This window comes from Talpa occidentalis, unplaced genomic scaffold, assembly GCF_014898055.3.
Source record: "Talpa occidentalis isolate TD23 unplaced genomic scaffold, MPIMG_talOcc4v2.1 talOcc4.7, whole genome shotgun sequence".
Classification (NCBI taxonomy): Eukaryota; Metazoa; Chordata; class Mammalia; order Eulipotyphla; family Talpidae; genus Talpa; species Talpa occidentalis.
Window position 1 is genome coordinate 40,527,931 of NW_023605083.1, and position 17,643 is coordinate 40,545,573.

General features: G+C 41.9%; 3 protein-coding genes across 3 annotated transcripts; all 3 read left to right on the forward strand.

The window, feature by feature from the left end:
- Window positions 1–364: 364 nt before the first annotated feature.
- On the forward strand, window positions 365–1,403 carry LOC119232495 (olfactory receptor 1J4-like; the record flags this gene model as incomplete). The annotated part of the gene is made up of 2 exons (XM_054688589.1): window positions 365–1,153; window positions 1,386–1,403. A coding segment is annotated over one exon (777 nt), but the record flags the coding sequence as incomplete, so codon positions are not given.
- A 6,450-nt stretch (window positions 1,404–7,853) lies between these two features.
- Window positions 7,854–8,957, forward strand: LOC119231381 (olfactory receptor 1J4-like). The gene is given in 2 exon segments (XM_037493154.2): window positions 7,854–8,680; window positions 8,682–8,957. Coding segments are annotated over 2 exon segments (945 nt in total). The 3' UTR covers window positions 8,800–8,957.
- Window positions 8,958–15,224: 6,267 nt separating this feature from the next.
- Window positions 15,225–16,178, forward strand: LOC119231382 (olfactory receptor 1J4-like). Its single transcript, XM_037493156.1, has one exon. The coding sequence runs from the start codon at window positions 15,225–15,227 to the stop codon at window positions 16,176–16,178; it is 954 nt and encodes a 317-aa protein (XP_037349053.1).
- The last annotated feature ends 1,465 nt before the right edge of the window (window positions 16,179–17,643 follow it).

Consider the following 17,643-nt stretch of genomic DNA (forward strand, 5'->3'; position numbering starts at 1 on the left):
GTGTTATGTACCACAAGTGGTGTATTGTGATAGACTCAACAAGCGGTGTATTGAGGCAAGTCTCAACAGATGTGAGCAAAAAACAGAGGTCGAGTTAACAATAAACATCCTCATGTAGGGAGGACGTTGCTTTGCTTTTAGGCTTCTTCCAGATTTCTACCTCTCCTGTTTCCTTTATTCCCACAGAGACATGAGCAATATGAGTTGGGAGAATCAGAGCAGAGTGTCCGAGTTCATCCTCTTGGGGCTCCCCATCTGGTCAGAGCATCAGGATGCGTTCTTTGCCCTGTTCCTGGGCATGTATCTGACCACAGTGCTGGGGAACCTGCTCATCATCCTGCTCATCAGGCTGGACTCCCGCCTCCACACCCCCATGTACTTCTTTCTCAGCCAATTGGCCTTCAATGATGTGTGTCTCTCATCTGTCACTGTCCCTAAAATGTTGACAAATTTGCACACTAATCAGAAGTCTATTCCCTATGCAGGATGCATTTCCCAGATATATTTTTTAATATTGTTTGTTTGTCTTGACAATTTCCTTCTTGCAGTGATGGCGTATGACAGGTATGTGGCCATCTGTCAGCCTCTCCACTACACCATCATCATGAGGCAGCAGCTGCGTGTTTCATTAGTAGCTGCATCCTGGTTCTTCTCCAGTCTCCACTCTCTGTTGAACACCCTCCTCTTCACACAACTGTCCTTTTGTGGTGACAATACCATCCCCCACTTCCTCTGTGATCTTTCTACACTCCTTAAGATGAGCTGCTCTGACATCTCCCTCAATGAATTGGTCATCTTCATGGAGGGAGGGATGATTATCCTCGTGCCATTGTGTGGCATCTTGGGCTCCTATATCCGGATTTGGACCACTGTCCTGAGAGATCCCTCTGCTAAGAAATTCTTCAAAGTCCTTTCTACCTGTGGCTCCCATCTGCTTGTTGTATCTTTATACTATGGGACCATTGCAGAAGTTTACCTGTTTTCTTCCTCATCCACCTCCAGTGATGAAACCATAATTGCCTCTGTGATGTATATGGTAGTCACCCCCTTGCTGAACCCTTTCATCTACAGCCTGAGGAACAAAGACATGAAACGTGCCCTGGAAACACTTGTGAATCGGGCTAAGTTCCTTATGTCATAAGATTCAAGATGAGTATGTTAATAATCACTCTCTCTACTGACAGATAACAATTTCATTAACCAGACTGCCTCAATGATTCTGACATTTGCTTAATAATTCTTGGATTAGATGATCCCTATTGCTACATCACAGATCTTGGGGTTGGAGAGTGAGGAGAATGTGCAGTGACAGAATGAGAATGGAAAGTTCTTCAGTTTCACCAGCTCCATGAAATCCCTGCCTTTCTTTTATTCGCTCCTTACAGAGCACGGAAGGAGGTGGGGTCAGAAAAAATATCATAAAAGATGCTGGTAATGTAAGTTGAACTTCCAAATTTTAGAATGCTTACTTTTGCATAATAAACTTTTGAATACTCATAACTTCATTTGCTTTTACTTTGATTTTATCTTAGTTGACATGCCTTTAATAAATATGAACAATGATGCAATTTGGAAGTTTTCTGCTATCAATAAGTGCTTTAGTTCTTTCTAAAATAAGAAATTCTCTGGGGTACTTGAAATATTCTGTATCTTAATTGGTAGTAGTAGCAATAGCTATATGCCCCTGTAAAAATTCATCGGGCTATACATTTCCAATTAATACACTTTGTGTACACCTATTAGACATTAACACAAAAAGGGAGGGTTGAGAAAAACACAATGAACTATGATTATGATTTTATGAGTCAATAGTTATGATGATATGTGTACATTTAATGGTCTAAATTGTGGAGTGTGTATTTTATAGTTAATATATGTGACCTTGGCAATATGATAATAAAACATGTAATATATACAGATATGATACACTCACATAAATACACAGAGATCAATTTTTACACAATATTACTATATAATATGAATGTTGTTCTGGTGAAGAAATGCTCCCCAATTTTTCTACTTGCTTTTTCATTACTCCTCAATTTTCTGTCTTTGACTCATTTATGTAAACTAAAGCCTTTACTTAAATTGTTAGCAAGAATCAGGTTAACAGCTGTGGGGGTGATTAGAATGTGCTCATTTGGGAACTTTCCTGGTGTTCACATGCTAGAAGAGCTGGAAGTGTGAACTCAACCAAATTTCCAGGAAGAGGTGAGAGGGTCAAAAGTGACAGTGGGCCTCCCTCGTATCTGGGGGTTAAGTCTCAGCACTGGCACCACTAAGGCAGGAGTTCAGACACAGGCAAGGAGCTAACACCCATATGTTGCAGCAGACCTCTCCTGTCTCACCCGCTCTTCCCAGATATACTAGAATTTTAAAGTTAAACACTCTGACCAATATAAGGGTTATGAAGGAATTCAAACTCTCATACACTATTTGTGAGAATGAAAAATGATGTGGCAACTTGGAAAAGAAGTAGTAATTTCGTACAATATTGACCACCTACTTATTTTTTTATCCAGCCACCTCACTCTTTCATTAGAAATGAAAGTTTATGTCCATTCAAAACTGGTTTATACAATGACGGGAAGGGTACAGGAGACTATGGTGATGGTTCACGGGAGACTTGGTGGAAGAGGAGAAAACAAACTGAAGAAAAATGAATAATGAATAATGTTGTAACATATATAAATTTAAAAAACTGATTTATAAATGTTCAGCTTAATGTTAATAGAGTCAAACAGGAAATAACCCAGTGCAAACCAACATTTGTACAAATGAAACATTATTCAACAATAAAGTTAATGAATTTTGATATAGAGACCATGATGAATCTTAAATATGCTAATAAAAATCATCACCAAAAGATACCACATACTATGATTCCCATATGGAAACTTCTAGAATAAGTAAACTGTTGTTAGAGTAAATAGATCAGGGGTTGCCTGGTTAGAAGAGAGGTAAAGTGGGAAGTGGGGCAGTAAGGGTCTAATGTGGGACATGGCCATCTTCAGGGGTGATGGAGAATTGCTGTTTTACTAGGTGATTCTTCCAGGAATGAATGCATACAGCAAAACTGAACAAACGACTCATTTTAACTATCTACACTTTAACGTGTATCAATTATAAACAAAGAAAAAGGAATGAGATGCAGTTCACCTGAATAGTTCTGTATCTATAAAGGAAATTTAATTTTCATTAAAATTTCCATACAAAGAAAAGTTCAGGTACACATGGCTTCACAGGTGATTTTGTCAAACACTGAATGAGGAAGGACTACCAAGTTCTTATGTCTAGAAATCAGAAGAAAAATCATTCTGTGATTTTTTTTTTGCTTGATATTTTGTTTTATTTTTAAATGTACTTTAGGAGCTTTTGAATGATCGCTCATTGAATAGACCAATTGACTGTAATAAATCAGTCTGGTTCCATGTAAGTAAAGTAGGAAGAGACTTGAACTAAGAAAAAATCCCTGGTCTCTCTGAACTCTCTTTCCCTGACCCAAAGATAAAAGATGGAGAATGAAAACTACATGCAGACAAGATACTTGTTCTGGAGACTACAATCCTTCTGTTTGAACTAGAGAAGTTGCATTTCAGAGTCTGAGGTCCAGTGAACCCCCTGTGTGTGCAGCTCTGTGCTAGCCTCAGGTGGGTGGGTCAGGGAAGGGTTAGTGGCACAGCCTCCCTCCAAATGGTGCCCTGACTTTGGGGACATAGGAAGGAACTGTGTCCCATTCTAGGGCAGATTATATGCATAATCAAAAATGGGGGTGTGACTGCTGGTGGGAGTGCAAAATGGTCCAATCACTATGGAAAGCTGTACGGAGATTCCTCAACCTACTAAAGATAGAGCTTCCATATGATCCAGCAATTCCACTCTTAGGTATTTACCCAAAGGACACAGAAACATTAATTCAAAAGGGCACCTGCACCCTTATGTTTATAGCAGCACTGTTTACAATAGGTAAGCTTTGGAAACAACCCAGATGCCCCAAAATAGATGACTAGATCAAGAAGATGTGGTACATATACACAATGGAATATTACTCAGCAATCAAAAAAGATAAACTCATGTAATTTGCAGCAACATGGGTGGAGCTGGAAGGGATCATGCTCAGCGAAATAAGGCAGAAACAAAAAGAAAAATACCACATGGTCTCACTCATAGCAGGAATCTAGAAAACCTAAATAAGGGACCAGGAAAAAGACTAATTATAATAAAGAAAAAATCAAAATCAACAAGCAACTATAAACCAGAGACACACTACGGGGGGAAGGGGAGGAGAGGAGGGATTAAGGTCAAAATAAGGGGGATGGAATTGTATGGGGAATATAACCAAAATGAAAATGCATACATTGTGCAAAAATGAAAAATGATGTAAGAATTATATAAAATAAAATATACTAAACATTGAAAAAATGGGGGTGTAAACTAAGTTGGGCAAGGTGTATAGGGGAGAACCTTGAAAGGGCACGACACATGCGGCCACTTTCAGAAGAGTCTAGAGGAGCACAGAGCCATGCAGCCTGGGGGTGTCTATTACCAAGTTAAACAGATAAAAAACTGTGCTGGCAGGGAAGCTGAAATTCATATCACATAGTTGTGTTGTGATGTAGCTTAGGTTGTTCTCAGGACAGGAGTAGGTCTTTATAACTTTGACGAATTTATTCATCAATGGACTGAGTCATTCAACTGCTTTGAATTTGGTATCAACATCAAAGATTAGATACATACACAGGTAGGTAGGTAGATAGATAGCTGGCTAGCTAGCTAGCTAGATAGCTAGATAGATAGACAGACAGATACCTTTCTCAGAATATGCAAAGACAATGACCATGGCAGCTGACATTTACCGGCATACGCCAGTCATGCCATATACTATCTGTTTGGAAGCAAAGGCAAAGAGAAGCCCAGGCTCCCCCTGATACCTGGACACCCTCTCACGTGCTCTGGTGACTCCACCAGCTCAGTCCCTCCAGCCTCTATGCAGGCTCCTCCCCACGGTCTGCTAGGAACTTCAGACAATTAAGCGACGGCCTTTCCTTAAACAGCTGCTTAGGGACCTTGTCCTTTTCCTTCAGTGGTTAATAAAGTGGTGTCCTCCTGGCTGTTCTCTGACATCAGAGATAGACACAGCAAGCTCAGGAGGTGGACTCACAGAGGATGTCTTCTTATTTTTTGTTTCTGATCTTCCCAGCAGAAGCTGAGGACTCAGACATTGAATAGAAGGTGCCTGATGTAAGAAGGAATGACACAGCCTGGATGGGCCGGGGATTCTAGGTGAGCAGAGTGTGTCTCTGTGCTCAGAGGTCAGATGTGCCCTCCACATCGATCCGTGTGTGATGGGGTGGGCGATGTTTCTGTGTGTGTGACTGCTGTGGCTCTTTTGAGAGAGGGGTAGAAGAGGAGACAGGAAATAGTGTTGAAGACAGAAGTGAGGCAAAGAGATGAGAAACATAAGAGAAAGGCAGAGAGGTGGAAAAGGAAATAGACATAAGATAGAAAGAGCTGGAGAGAGATAAAGGACTCAACATTATTCTTTTCTCACCTTTGTCCTAGAGCACAAGTACCAACTGGGCCCCCATTAAGCAAGTGGGACCACTGCTGAGTGTGATTTGTATTATCTTAACCAGTCTTTGATCTCAAACATCTGCCCTCCCTCCTGCATAACTCCCATATGTTCTTCTCTGGCTACTCATCACAATAAATAAAGAGATTGTAGATGGTAAAGAGAGAAGATGTGCTCCCCGTTCTGGAGAAGGGGTTCCTGCATTTATCCATGAGCAGCAAGGGAGAGAGGACTTGAAATTGCTACAGAGGCAAGTGTTAGGTGTGATCTTGTATTTTGTTTATGATTATATATATGCATGTCACGCCAAGGTTTAGTGTGGGTGTGTGGGGGTGTGTGTTGAAGTTTATATACAGATGTTTCTGTGGGGTCCCTCCCACTGCAGGGGGCCCCAGGTTCCTCATTACTGACACCTTAGTGTCCATTCAGAGTGACCATGCTCTGCAGTGAAAAGAAGGCTCACTCGGGTCTCCACCCCTGGGCAGGTGTCACATATTAATGGATGTGACCTCAGTGCCTGCAGCAGGTCCCACTGCGGTCCAGTCTTTTTCTGACCCTTACACATTTGCTCTCTGACATTCAGATCCCTTTCTGGGACAGGCGGGGTGAATACTCCCACATACAATACAATTTTGAGGACTAAATGAGGAAATGCACACAGACTGGCGCGCACCATGCATGGCTCATGAATGCTGCGCAGGAAGACAAGGTTTCTTATTATCTTTCCCCAAGCCAATGTCAGTGATGTAGATTCCCACTTCACTGCTGTCTGGGTCAGGATGAGTAGAAGCCTAAGACAGGGGCCCCTGCACGCCCCTCACACACTTGGAGTACATGGCCTGATCCTTCCAGGGCATGGGATCCAGCACCTTCCTCAAGCCTTGCCCCAATCAAGGTCCCACTTGATCCAATTGGTTCCTACTTGTCTCCTCTGTTTCTCAGTGAGGCTGACACAGCACAAGTCAGTGGGCAGCCAGGCCTCCACATGGGGGTCCAGAAAGTGTCCTCTCAGTGGCCATGAACCAAGATAAGCAGAGCCCTCAACAAGTTCATGGTCCCTGAGGAGGCCTTGCTGTCCTGCTCCCTGCTTGAGAGAGTCAATGTGTGTGTGTGTGTGTCTGTGTGTGTGTGTAACTATAACTTCAGCTTGTGTGTGTGTGTGTGTGTGTGTGTGTAACTATGACTCTAACCTCACTGCCAAAGGAAGGGTGAATCTGGAATTCACCAGCAGAGATGTGGTCAATGTATCCTTATCCAGCATTTTATCACATTTATACAATGAAGTGAATAGTACTTTCCTAATGTAACATGCAGACTCTAGATATATATCTAATTTTGGAAGTAAAAGTTGTGTGAAAGCCCCTTTTATTACATGTCAATATGACTGAATATTCTTAGGTCAACAAGTGACAAAGGAGTTCACAAGGTCACACAGCTTGCCCAGTGAGGGCTATGACATCAGTGATGGATTGATGTCGTGATGGAATCACAACAGTGATGGAATAATGGATTCTGGCTAGATACACTTTGTCATTTCACTGCTTTTACTTAGTAGAGATGCTCCTTTACACACAAGGAAATGTATGTTTTATTCCTCAACAATAAAATGGGTGTAATAATACCGGTTAATTAAGAAAATGTTGAGATTTAAATATAAAGTGTGTGTAAGCTCCTTGACATACTGTTGACATAGTATATGTTAATGACAAATATTTCACATATTATTATTATTCTCTGCTTGGGAAATGGGTTGACTTTAGATGCCCAGGAATATTAAATATCTTTGATCAGTAAGGATTCTGCCAATTTTACCATAAGGTCTTTTATTCTATTTTAGAGAGATTCTCACCTTTGTAAGAGGAAATGTCCTGTGTGCCTACGAAGGCTTTTCCAATAATGTTTCCTTATCATTCTGGCTATTGACATTTGACTTGGTTTAATATAAATATGTAAACTAGTTATATGCGGAGATTTAATTTCCTCTGTATTGTAATGAATTCAGCATTTTGTGTGGTGCCTGGGACTGGCTATAGTTCAAAACATACTTAAAAATAAAGAAAAATGTTCTCTGATTTATATGGGAGGAAATCTTGTTATTTTGTGAGGATGGCATGTACATGGAAGCCCGGATGTAACAGACTGGTTTTCAGGCATCAATACTCGAGAGCAATAAACAGAGGACCAGATCCTATACAACATGTCATGAAATAAGGAGATCGCTGTAATGTTTTGGCTAATTCATGCTTCCTGCTTTACAGAGTTTCCTTCGTTCCCAGCAGACATGCGCTGGGAAAAACAGAGCAGCGTGTCTGAGTTCCTCCTCCTGGGGCTCCCCATCCATCCAAAGCAGCAGGGCCTGTTGTTCACCCTGTTTCTGGGCATATACCTGACCACAGTGCTGGGGAACCTGCTCATCATCCTGCTCATCAGGCTGGACTCGCGCCTCCACACCCCCATGTACTTCTTCCTCAGCCACTTGGCCTTCGCTGATGTCTGCTTCTCATCTGTCCCTAAGATGCTGACGAGCATGCACATTAATCTGAGGTCCATCCCCTATGCAGGGTGCATTTCTCAGACATATTTTTTCTTATTGTTTGTTTGTCTTGACAATTTCCTTCTTGCAGTGATGGCCTATGACAGGTACGTGGCCATCTGTCAGCCCCTCCACTACACCACCATCATGAGGCAGGAGCTGTGTGTCTCCTCAGTAGCTGGGTCCTGGCTCTTCTGCTGTCTCCACTCTCTGTTGCACACCCTGCTCTTGGCCCGACTATCCTTTTGTGGTGACAATACCATCCCCCACTTCTTCTGTGACCTCTCTGAACTCCTAAAGATGAGCTGCTCAGACATCTCCCTCAATGAGCTGTTCATCCTCACTGAGGGAGGAACGCTCGTCATCCTACCACTGAGTGGCACCTTGGGCTCCTATGTCCGGATTTGGACCACCGTCTTGAGAGACCCCTCAGCTAAGAAATTCTTCAAAGTCCTTTCTACCTGTGGCTCCCACCTCCTCGTTATGTCTTTATACTATGGGACCAATGCAGAAGTTTACTTTTTCTCGTCCTCATCAATGTCCAATAATAGAAAAATAATTGCCTCTGTGATGTATGATAGTCACCCCCATGCTGAACCCCTTCATCTACAGATTGAGAAACAAAGACATGAAACGTGTCCTGGAAACACTTGTGAATCGAGCTAAGTTCCTTATGTCAAAAGACTCAAGATGAATATGTTAATAATCACTCTCTCTGCTGACATACACCAGCTTTCATTACCAAACTGACTCAATAATTCTGACTCGCTTAACAATTCTTGGAATACATGAGGCCTAGCTGCAACATCACGAGTCTTGTGGTTGGGGAATAGGGAGGATGTTAACTGGCAGAATTGAGATGGCAAGACTTCAGTCCCACCAACTCCATGAAATCCAGCCTTTCTTCCCAGGGATCCTCACAGTCAATGCAACCAGGGCTCAGAAAGAATATCGTAAAAATTTTTGCTAATATAAACTAAATTTCCAACTTTTAGAACACTGACATTCCCACAATAAACTTTTTTTGTTTTAAGATTTATTTATTTATTTATACAAGCACTGGGTACAGTCAGAAGCACGGGAGGGTGAGAGAATTCACCAGAGCCAGAGCGGGGAGCAGAACAGGCAGAAGGACCGAAGTACACTGCTGAGGGGAGCAGCGGGCATGGCAGGAGAGGTCTGCCTGCCATGTGGGACCTTCACCCAGTGGCCGGGGATCGAACCGGCGCTGCAGAGACTGCAGGCAGCTTCGCAGCCCAGCACTCAACCACTGCGCCACCAGGGGAGGCCCCCCACAATAAACTTTTGATTACTCATAGCACCTATTCCTCTTAAATTGGTTTTATTTTAGTTGACTTTCCTTTAATAAAATCGTACGTTCATAAATCGTACATTCAATCCTGGAAGTTTTCTGTTATCAGTAAATGCTTTAGTTCTTTCTCAGAAATTTTCTGGGGTGCTTGAAATATCCATATCTAATTTGGTGGTAGTAACACTAGATATATGCTTGTGTAAAACTTCATCAGGCTATATATTTCAAATTAATCCACTTTGTGCACACATGTTAGACAGTAACACAAAGGATGGGTGAGAAAAACACAATAAACCATGATTATAATACCATGAGTGCAATACTTACTGTGAGGTGTATGCATAAATTGTGTAAATGGGGTATATTTTATAGTTAACAAATATGACCTCACAATATATAAATAACACATATAATATACACACACATGATACTTTCACATAAATATACAGATACAGACTTTTATATATCACCATATAAAATGAATGTCACTATTCTGGTGACGATATGCTCCTAATTTTCCTACTTGCTTTTATCATTTTCTCCAATTTCCTGTTATTTACTCACTCATGTAAAAAAAAGGCTATTCTTAAATTATTATCAAGCATCAGATGTTAAGTGTGGGGTGGTCAGATGTGCTGATTTGGAAACCTTCCAGGTTGTTCACCTGCCAGAGGAGCTGGAAGAGTGAACTCAACCAACTTTCCAGGAAGAGGGGAGGGTCAAAAGTGAGAGAGACTGAATATGACCAATCATCACCAAACTAAGCCTCAAGAATTAACTTAGAAAAGCAATATCAGTAACAAGGCTGAATGAAATCAGAAGATGAAATAATGATAACTTTATTCAGTAAAATAATTTTCAGTAAGCTGTATCAACATGGAATATATTCTGAAATGTGAATGTGAAATAAAGAAATTTGCAGAAAAACAAAATTCTAACTCATCATACTGATGGAAATCCCAAGGGTAATTCTCTACATATAAGTGGTAATTATGTGAGACAACTAAAAATTCATGAGAAATGAAGAACAAGAGAAATATTCATAATATTGGTAAATGTAAAAATGAAAGTTTTCTGGAATAGCTATACTAGTTGTGACAAGAGGACGAGATGAATCTTTCCCTCATGTATGACCTGATCATAAAAGTCCTGTAATCAGGGTCTCCCGGTGGCGCAGCGATTGAGCACTGGGTTGTGAAGCTGCCCACAGCCTCTGCAGCGCCGGTTCGATCCCCGGCTGCTCCCCGGCCACCAGTGGAGGGTCCCACATGGCGCGCAGATCTCTCCTGACGCCCGCTGCTCCCCTCAGCAGTATGCTTCGGTCCTTCTGCCTGCTCTGCTCCCCGCTCTGGCTCTGGTGAATTCTCTCACCCTCCCGCACTTCTCTCTGTACCCAGTGCTTGTATAAATAAATAAATAAATAAATAAATAAATAAATAAATAAATAAATCTTTAAAAAAAAAAAAAGTCCTGTAATCACATCAGACTCATGTTAGAATAAGGATGGAGAAATAGGTCAATGGAACAGAACACAGCCCATACACAGATTCATACTGTGCAGACCCCGACATGTCACAGAGGAGCAAGTGCTGGAGAGAGAGTGAAGGAAATAGTCGTCCTGCAAAAGATATTGCAGGAACAGAATATCCACAATCCACAAAATGAACTACCAGCCAAAATTTGCACTGAGTATAAAATGTAACATTATTAAAATAGAAAATACATTAAAAGTAAAATCTCAAATTATTAAAATTTTAGAAGGATAAATAGATAAAATGCTGTGATGTGGGTTAAGCAAAGGTTTCTCATAAAAGCAAAAAAAAAATTTTAATTTGCTTAAGAAGGTAGTGAAAATTGAAATTCCTCATGTTTTTTGAATAATACTTTTAAAAGAATACCACACAATAAGCATGGGGGAAATATCTTTAATTAATATTTCTGGTAAAGCACTTGAAATCAAAATATATGAGAAACTTTCAAAAAGGCTTGCTTTAGGGCAAAAAAATCCAATGGAAAAATTCAATCAAAAAGATTTGAAGAAATGCTTTGCCACATGATTAGATGCTCCACATTATTAGAGATCAAGTAAACACAAAGTCCCAAAGCATCATTACTGCATTCCCAGTGGAATGTTAAATTTACAAAACTGGCCCTAACCCCACTGACCAGATCTACCAGAAGGTTAACCAATGACCGGTTTAAGTGTATACTGGGGAATTCAAACTCTCATACAAACTCTCATGCTTGTGAGAGTGAAAAATAATATGACAACTTTCCTAAAATGTTCAATGTGCACTTACTAACATTTGATGCTATCTTCCTCTCTTAAGAGATCAATTGTTAGAAATGAAAGTCGCTATCCATTTAAATCTGGTTTATGAATTCGGCTTAATGTTAATAGCTCCTGGGCCTCCCTGGTGGCACAAGGGGTTAAGATGCAACCTATGAAGGTGAAGGCCAGGCCATCCTCCTTCTCAGGTGGCCTATGAGGAGGTCAGTGCCCCCTGATATCTCAACACGGCTCAGGTGCATCCAAGTAGCTCAGTCCTTCCAGCCTCTATGCAGGCTCCTCCCCAGGGTTGACAGGAAATGAGACAGTCAAACCACTGTTTTTCCTTAGCCAGGAGCTGAGGGATCCTTCTGGGTCCTCTTTGTGATTTATAAAGTGGTGCATCCTGGTTATTCTCTGGCTTCGGGGACAGACACAGCGAGCTCGGGAGGTGATGGACTCACAGAGGATGTTTACTTACTATTTGTTGCTGGTCTTCCCAGCAGGAGCTGAGGACTCAGACACTGATAAGGTACCTGATGTATCAAGAAATGACACAGGCCAGAGCGGACAGGGATTCTAGGTGAGCAGAGTGTGTCTCTGTGCTCTGACATCAGATGTGCCTCCATGTGGTTCTATGTGTGATGGGGGTGGAAGAATGTTCCCTCACAAATATGTCTGTGACACCTCTCTTTTCTGACAGAGAGAGGATAAGGAAAGGGAATGAAAGGGGATAGTAGACAGTGACACAGAACTGGAGAGAGGAAAAAGACGCCCTATTCTTTTCCCCTTCTGCCCCAGGGCACAAAAACCAACTGGTCCCCCATAAAGCATGTGGGGACTACAGCTCAGTGTGATCTGCTTCTTTTTTTTTTTTGCCCCCAATCCTTCCTTTCCCCAACCCCCACACCCCATAGAGTGTCTCTGGTTCATAGTTGTTTGTTGATTTTGATTTTTACTTTCTTATAGTTATTTTTTTTCCTGGTCTCTTATTTAAATTTTCTAGATTCCTGCTATGAGTAAGACCATCCGGTATTTTTCTTTTTCTTTCTGGCTTATTTCGCTGAGCATGATCCCTTCCAGCGCCGTCTATGTTGCTGCAAATTGCATGTGTGATCTGCTTCTTAATCAGTCCTTTGACCTCAAACATCTGCCCTCCTTCCTGCATTGCTCCACAGTTCACCTCTGGCTACTCAACTCAGGTAAGGAAAGGGACTGTAGAGGGTAAAGAGAGAAAATGTGGGACCTCCCTGGTGGTGCAGCAGTTGAACACTGGGCTGTGAAGCTGCCCGCAGCCTCTCCAGCACTGGTTCGCTCCCTGGGCATTGGGCAAGGGTCCCACATGGTGCGCAGACCCCTCCTGCCGCCCGCTCCTCCCCTCAGCAGTGTATTTCGTCCGTCTGCCTGCTCTGTTCCCCGCTCTGGCTCTGGTGAATTCTCTCACCCTCCCGCGCTTCTGACTGTACCCAGTGCTTATATAAATAAATAAATAAATGTTTAAATAAAACAAAAAAAAAGAGAGGAGAAGATGTGCTCCCTGTTCTAGAACGGGGTTCCTGCATTTATCCATGAGCAGCAGGGGAGGAAGGTACTGAAATATTTACAGAATCATTTGCTAAGTGTGCTCTTGTATTTTATTTGAGTTCTAAATGCATGGCACTACACGGTATAGTGAGGGATGTGTGTGTGTGTGTGCTGTTGTTTAATTCATAGAGATTGTTTCTGTGCTGGTAGTTGCAACCTGATGTGCCCAGAGCCTCACTTGCGATCACATTTTCTGTCTTTCAACACTGGCCTTCTTTGTTTGGGAGGAAGGTTCCCAGGTGTCTCTGACACCAGGCAGGTGCATCATGGATGGGACCTCAGTGCCCACCACAGGTGTACTGGGGCCCACTCCTCATCTGGCCCTTACATGTTTGCTCTCTGACAATCAGATCCCTCCCTGGGAAAGGAGAGGTAACTACTCCCTCATACAATGGTATTTTGAGGAATAATGAGGCAATGAACACGGAATATGCAGACCACGCCTGGTTCATGACTGGTGATCAAGGATTCTTTTTATCTTTCCGCAAGCCAGTGTCAGTGTGATGGGGATCCTACTTCACTGCTGTCTCCCACACAAGTACATATTTAGGAAGAGAGACCCCTGCACACCCCTCACACACCTGGAGTGCATGGTCTCATCCTTTCAGAGCCTGGAACAAAGTGCCTTCCTAAGAAGCCCTATCTGAATCAACACCCCGGTTGGTACAGTTAGTTCCTGCTTGTATCCTCTGTCTCTCAGTGAGGCTGACACAGCACATGTAGGTGGGCAGCCAGGCCTCCACATGGGGTCCAGAACCAAGATGGGTGGCCGTGAACCAAGATAAGCAGAGCCCTCAGCAAGTTCATGGTCGCAGAGGAGGCCTTGCTGTCCTGCTCCCTGCTTCAGAGAGTGAGTGAGGTTCCTTCTTCAACTTGTGTGTGTGTGTGTGACTGAAATCTAACCTCACTGCCAATTGAAGGGTGAATCTGGAATCCACCAGCAGAGAACAGAGGGACCTCACTGTTCATTACATCCTGTCCAGCGTTTCATCACATTTATGTAATGAAGGGAATAGTATTTTCCTAATGTACCATGTAGCCTATAGATATATAGCTAATTTTGGAAATAAAGTTGTGTGAAAGCCCTTTTTATTATTTATCAATATGACAGAAAATTCTTGGACCAACGAGTGAAAAATGAGGTAACACACTTGTCCAGTGAGGGCTATGACATCAGTGCTGAGTGATGGATTTTGGTTAGATATATGTTGTAATTTAACTACTTTTACTCAGTAGATATGCTCCTTTGCACACTAGGAAATGTATCTTTTAAACATTAAAATGGGTGTGATAATACTGCCTAATTAGGAAAAAGGTGAAATTTAAATATAATATGTGTGTAAGCCCCTAGACATACTGCCTACATATTATGTGCTAATGATAAATATTTCACATTATTATTGATCTCTGCTTGGGAAATGGGTTGACATTGGGTACCCAGGAATATTAAATATCTTTGAGCAGTAAGGATTCTACCATAAGATCTTCTATTCCAGTTTAGAGGGATTCTCACCTTTTCAAAAGGAAATGTCCTGTGCACCTACGGATACTTTTCCCACAATGGTTCCATTTCATTCCAGATATTGACATTTGACTTGGCCAGATATGAATATGTAAACTAGCTATATGCAGAGTCTTAATATCCCATTTATTATAATGAAATGTGTGCTTAGAGTGGTGCCTGGAACTGGTATTTCAAAACACACTTGCAGAATAAAGAAAAATGTCCTCTGGTTCCAAAGAAGGAAATCTTGTTATTTTGTGAGGATGTCAAGTACTATGCAAGCGGAGATGTGACAGACTGGTTTTCAAGCATCAATAGGTGTGAGCAATAAACAGAGGACCAGTTGAAATACAACAGTGATGTAATAATGACATCATTATAAGCTTTTGGCTAATTTCAGTCTTTCTGCTTTTCTCTATTCCCTTAATTCCCAGCAGAGACATGAGCAACATGAGGTGGGAGAACCAGAGCAGCGTGTCTGAGTTCCTCCTCCTGGGGCTCCCCATCCGTCCAGAGCAGCGGGGTCTATTCTTCTCCCTGTTCCTGAGCATGTACCTGACCACGGTTCTGGGGAACCTGCTCATCATCCTGCTCATCAGGCTGGACTCGCGCCTCCACACCCCCATGTACTTCTTCCTCAGCCACTTGGCCTTCTCTGATGTCTCCTTCTCATCTGTCACTGTCCCTAAGATGCTGTGGAACATGCACACTAATCAGAAGTCCATCCCCTATGCAGGCTGCATTTCACAGATGTATTTTTTTGTAGTGTGTGTTTGTCTTGATGATCTCCTTCTTGCAGTGATGGCCTATGACAGGTACGTGGCCATCTGTCAGCCCCTCCACTACACCACCATCATGAGGCAGGAGCTGTGTGTCTCCTTAGCAGCTGGGTGCTGGTTCTTCAGCTTCCTCCACTCTCTGTTGCACACCCTGCTCTTGGCCCCACTGTCCTTCTGTGCTGACAATATCATCCCCCACTTCTTCTGTGACCTCTCTGCACTCCTCAAGATGAGCTGCTCAGACATCTCACTCAATGAGTTGGTCATCCTCATTGAGGGAGGATTGCTTGTCATCCTACCTTTGAGTGGCATCTTGGGCTCCTATATCCGGATTTGGACCACTGTCCTGAGAGACCCCTCAGCTAAGAAATTCCTCAAAGTCCTTTCGACCTGTGGCTCCCACCTCCTCGTTGTGTCTTTATACTATGGGACCCTCTCAGAAATTTACCTGTTTTCTTCATCATCCACCTCCAGTGATAAAAACATAACTGCCTCTGTGATGTATATGGTAGTCACTCCCATGCTAAACCCCTTTATCTACAGCCTGAGAAACAGAGACATGAAACGTGCCTTGGAAACACTTGTAAATCGGGCTAAGTTCCTTATGTCAAATCACTTGATCTGAATGTGGTAATAAAACACAGTCCAATGGACAAGAAACTATTACAATTTGACAGGCTTATAGACTAGTTAGGGAAGTTGGCCTTTCCCATGATCCTCTCTGCTGACATACACAGTTTTGTTTATCCAAACTGACTTTCAAGGTCTGACATTTTCTTAACAATTCTTGCAATACTTGATGCCTTATTGTAACATGTGCAGTGCTTGAAGTTAGGAGAGCAGTGAGCATGCCAACTGGTCAAAATGAAGGCAGTAACTTCTCAGTCCCACCACCCTAGGGGAACTCCCTTTCTCCTCGGTTTCCTCATGGTCAAGGGAAGAAGGGAGCTAGAAAGAGTGTCATACAAAATTCTGCTAGGTAAACTGAAAATCCAATTTTTAAAATCCTGACATTTCCATAGTAAACATTTGATCACTCCTATATTCATTTCCTATTAAATTGGATCTACATGAATTTTTGTCTTCAATAAATATGTATTGATGCAAGTTTGACAATTTTCTGTTTGTCGTTAAGTGCGTTAGTTCTAAGAAAGAAACTTTCCAAAATGCTAGAAAGGTTCTAATTCGTATTCCAGTGGTAGTTACTGTGGGGATATATATCTCATGAATGTAAATTTTATGAAAATATGCATTTCAAATTAATAAAGTTTGTGTAAACATGTTAGACAGCAACATAAAAGTGTAGGGCTGAGAAAAATACAATAACCATGAATACAATTTTCTGAGTGGAACAACAAATGGTGGTATGTGTGCATAAAATTATATAAATTGGGGAGTGTGTATTTTAGAATTAATATATGTGACCTTTGCAATATAAAAAATAACACATGTAATACAGAATCATATGATATATTCACATAAATACATGCAGTAAATATTTGATAGCTCTATATAAAATGAATATTATATAAAGCTCTATTATGATGAAGGAATGCTTGCCTTGCTTTTTTTGTTCCTCGTTAATTCTCTCACTTTACTTTAATATATTACTTGTAATAAACAAAGTCTTTTCTCCTATTACATTATTACCTAGATCAGGTGCACAGGTATGGGGGCAATTAGAATGTGCTGATTTAGGAGGCTTCCTGGTTGTCCACATGCTAGAAGAGCTGGACAGTGAACTCAAACAAGTTTTCAAGGGAGAGGTGAGGTCCAAGAGTGAGTGGAGAGAGCCTCCTGGTGACGGAGGGGTTAAGATGCAGCACTATGAAGCAATCCACAGCCATTGCAGCATGAGTTCGATCCTCGGCCAGGGAGCAACCCACATGGCACAGCAGACCTCTCCTGCTTTCCCACTGCTCCCCTCAGCAGTGTATTTCAGTAGATCTGCCTGTTCTGCTCCCCACTGTCTCTGGTGAGTCCTCCCATCACACACCTTTCTGGGCTGCACCCCAGCTCTTGTATGATAAATAAATAAATAAATCTTTAAAAAAAGAAGAGTGGAGACACTAAACATCCAATCATTACAC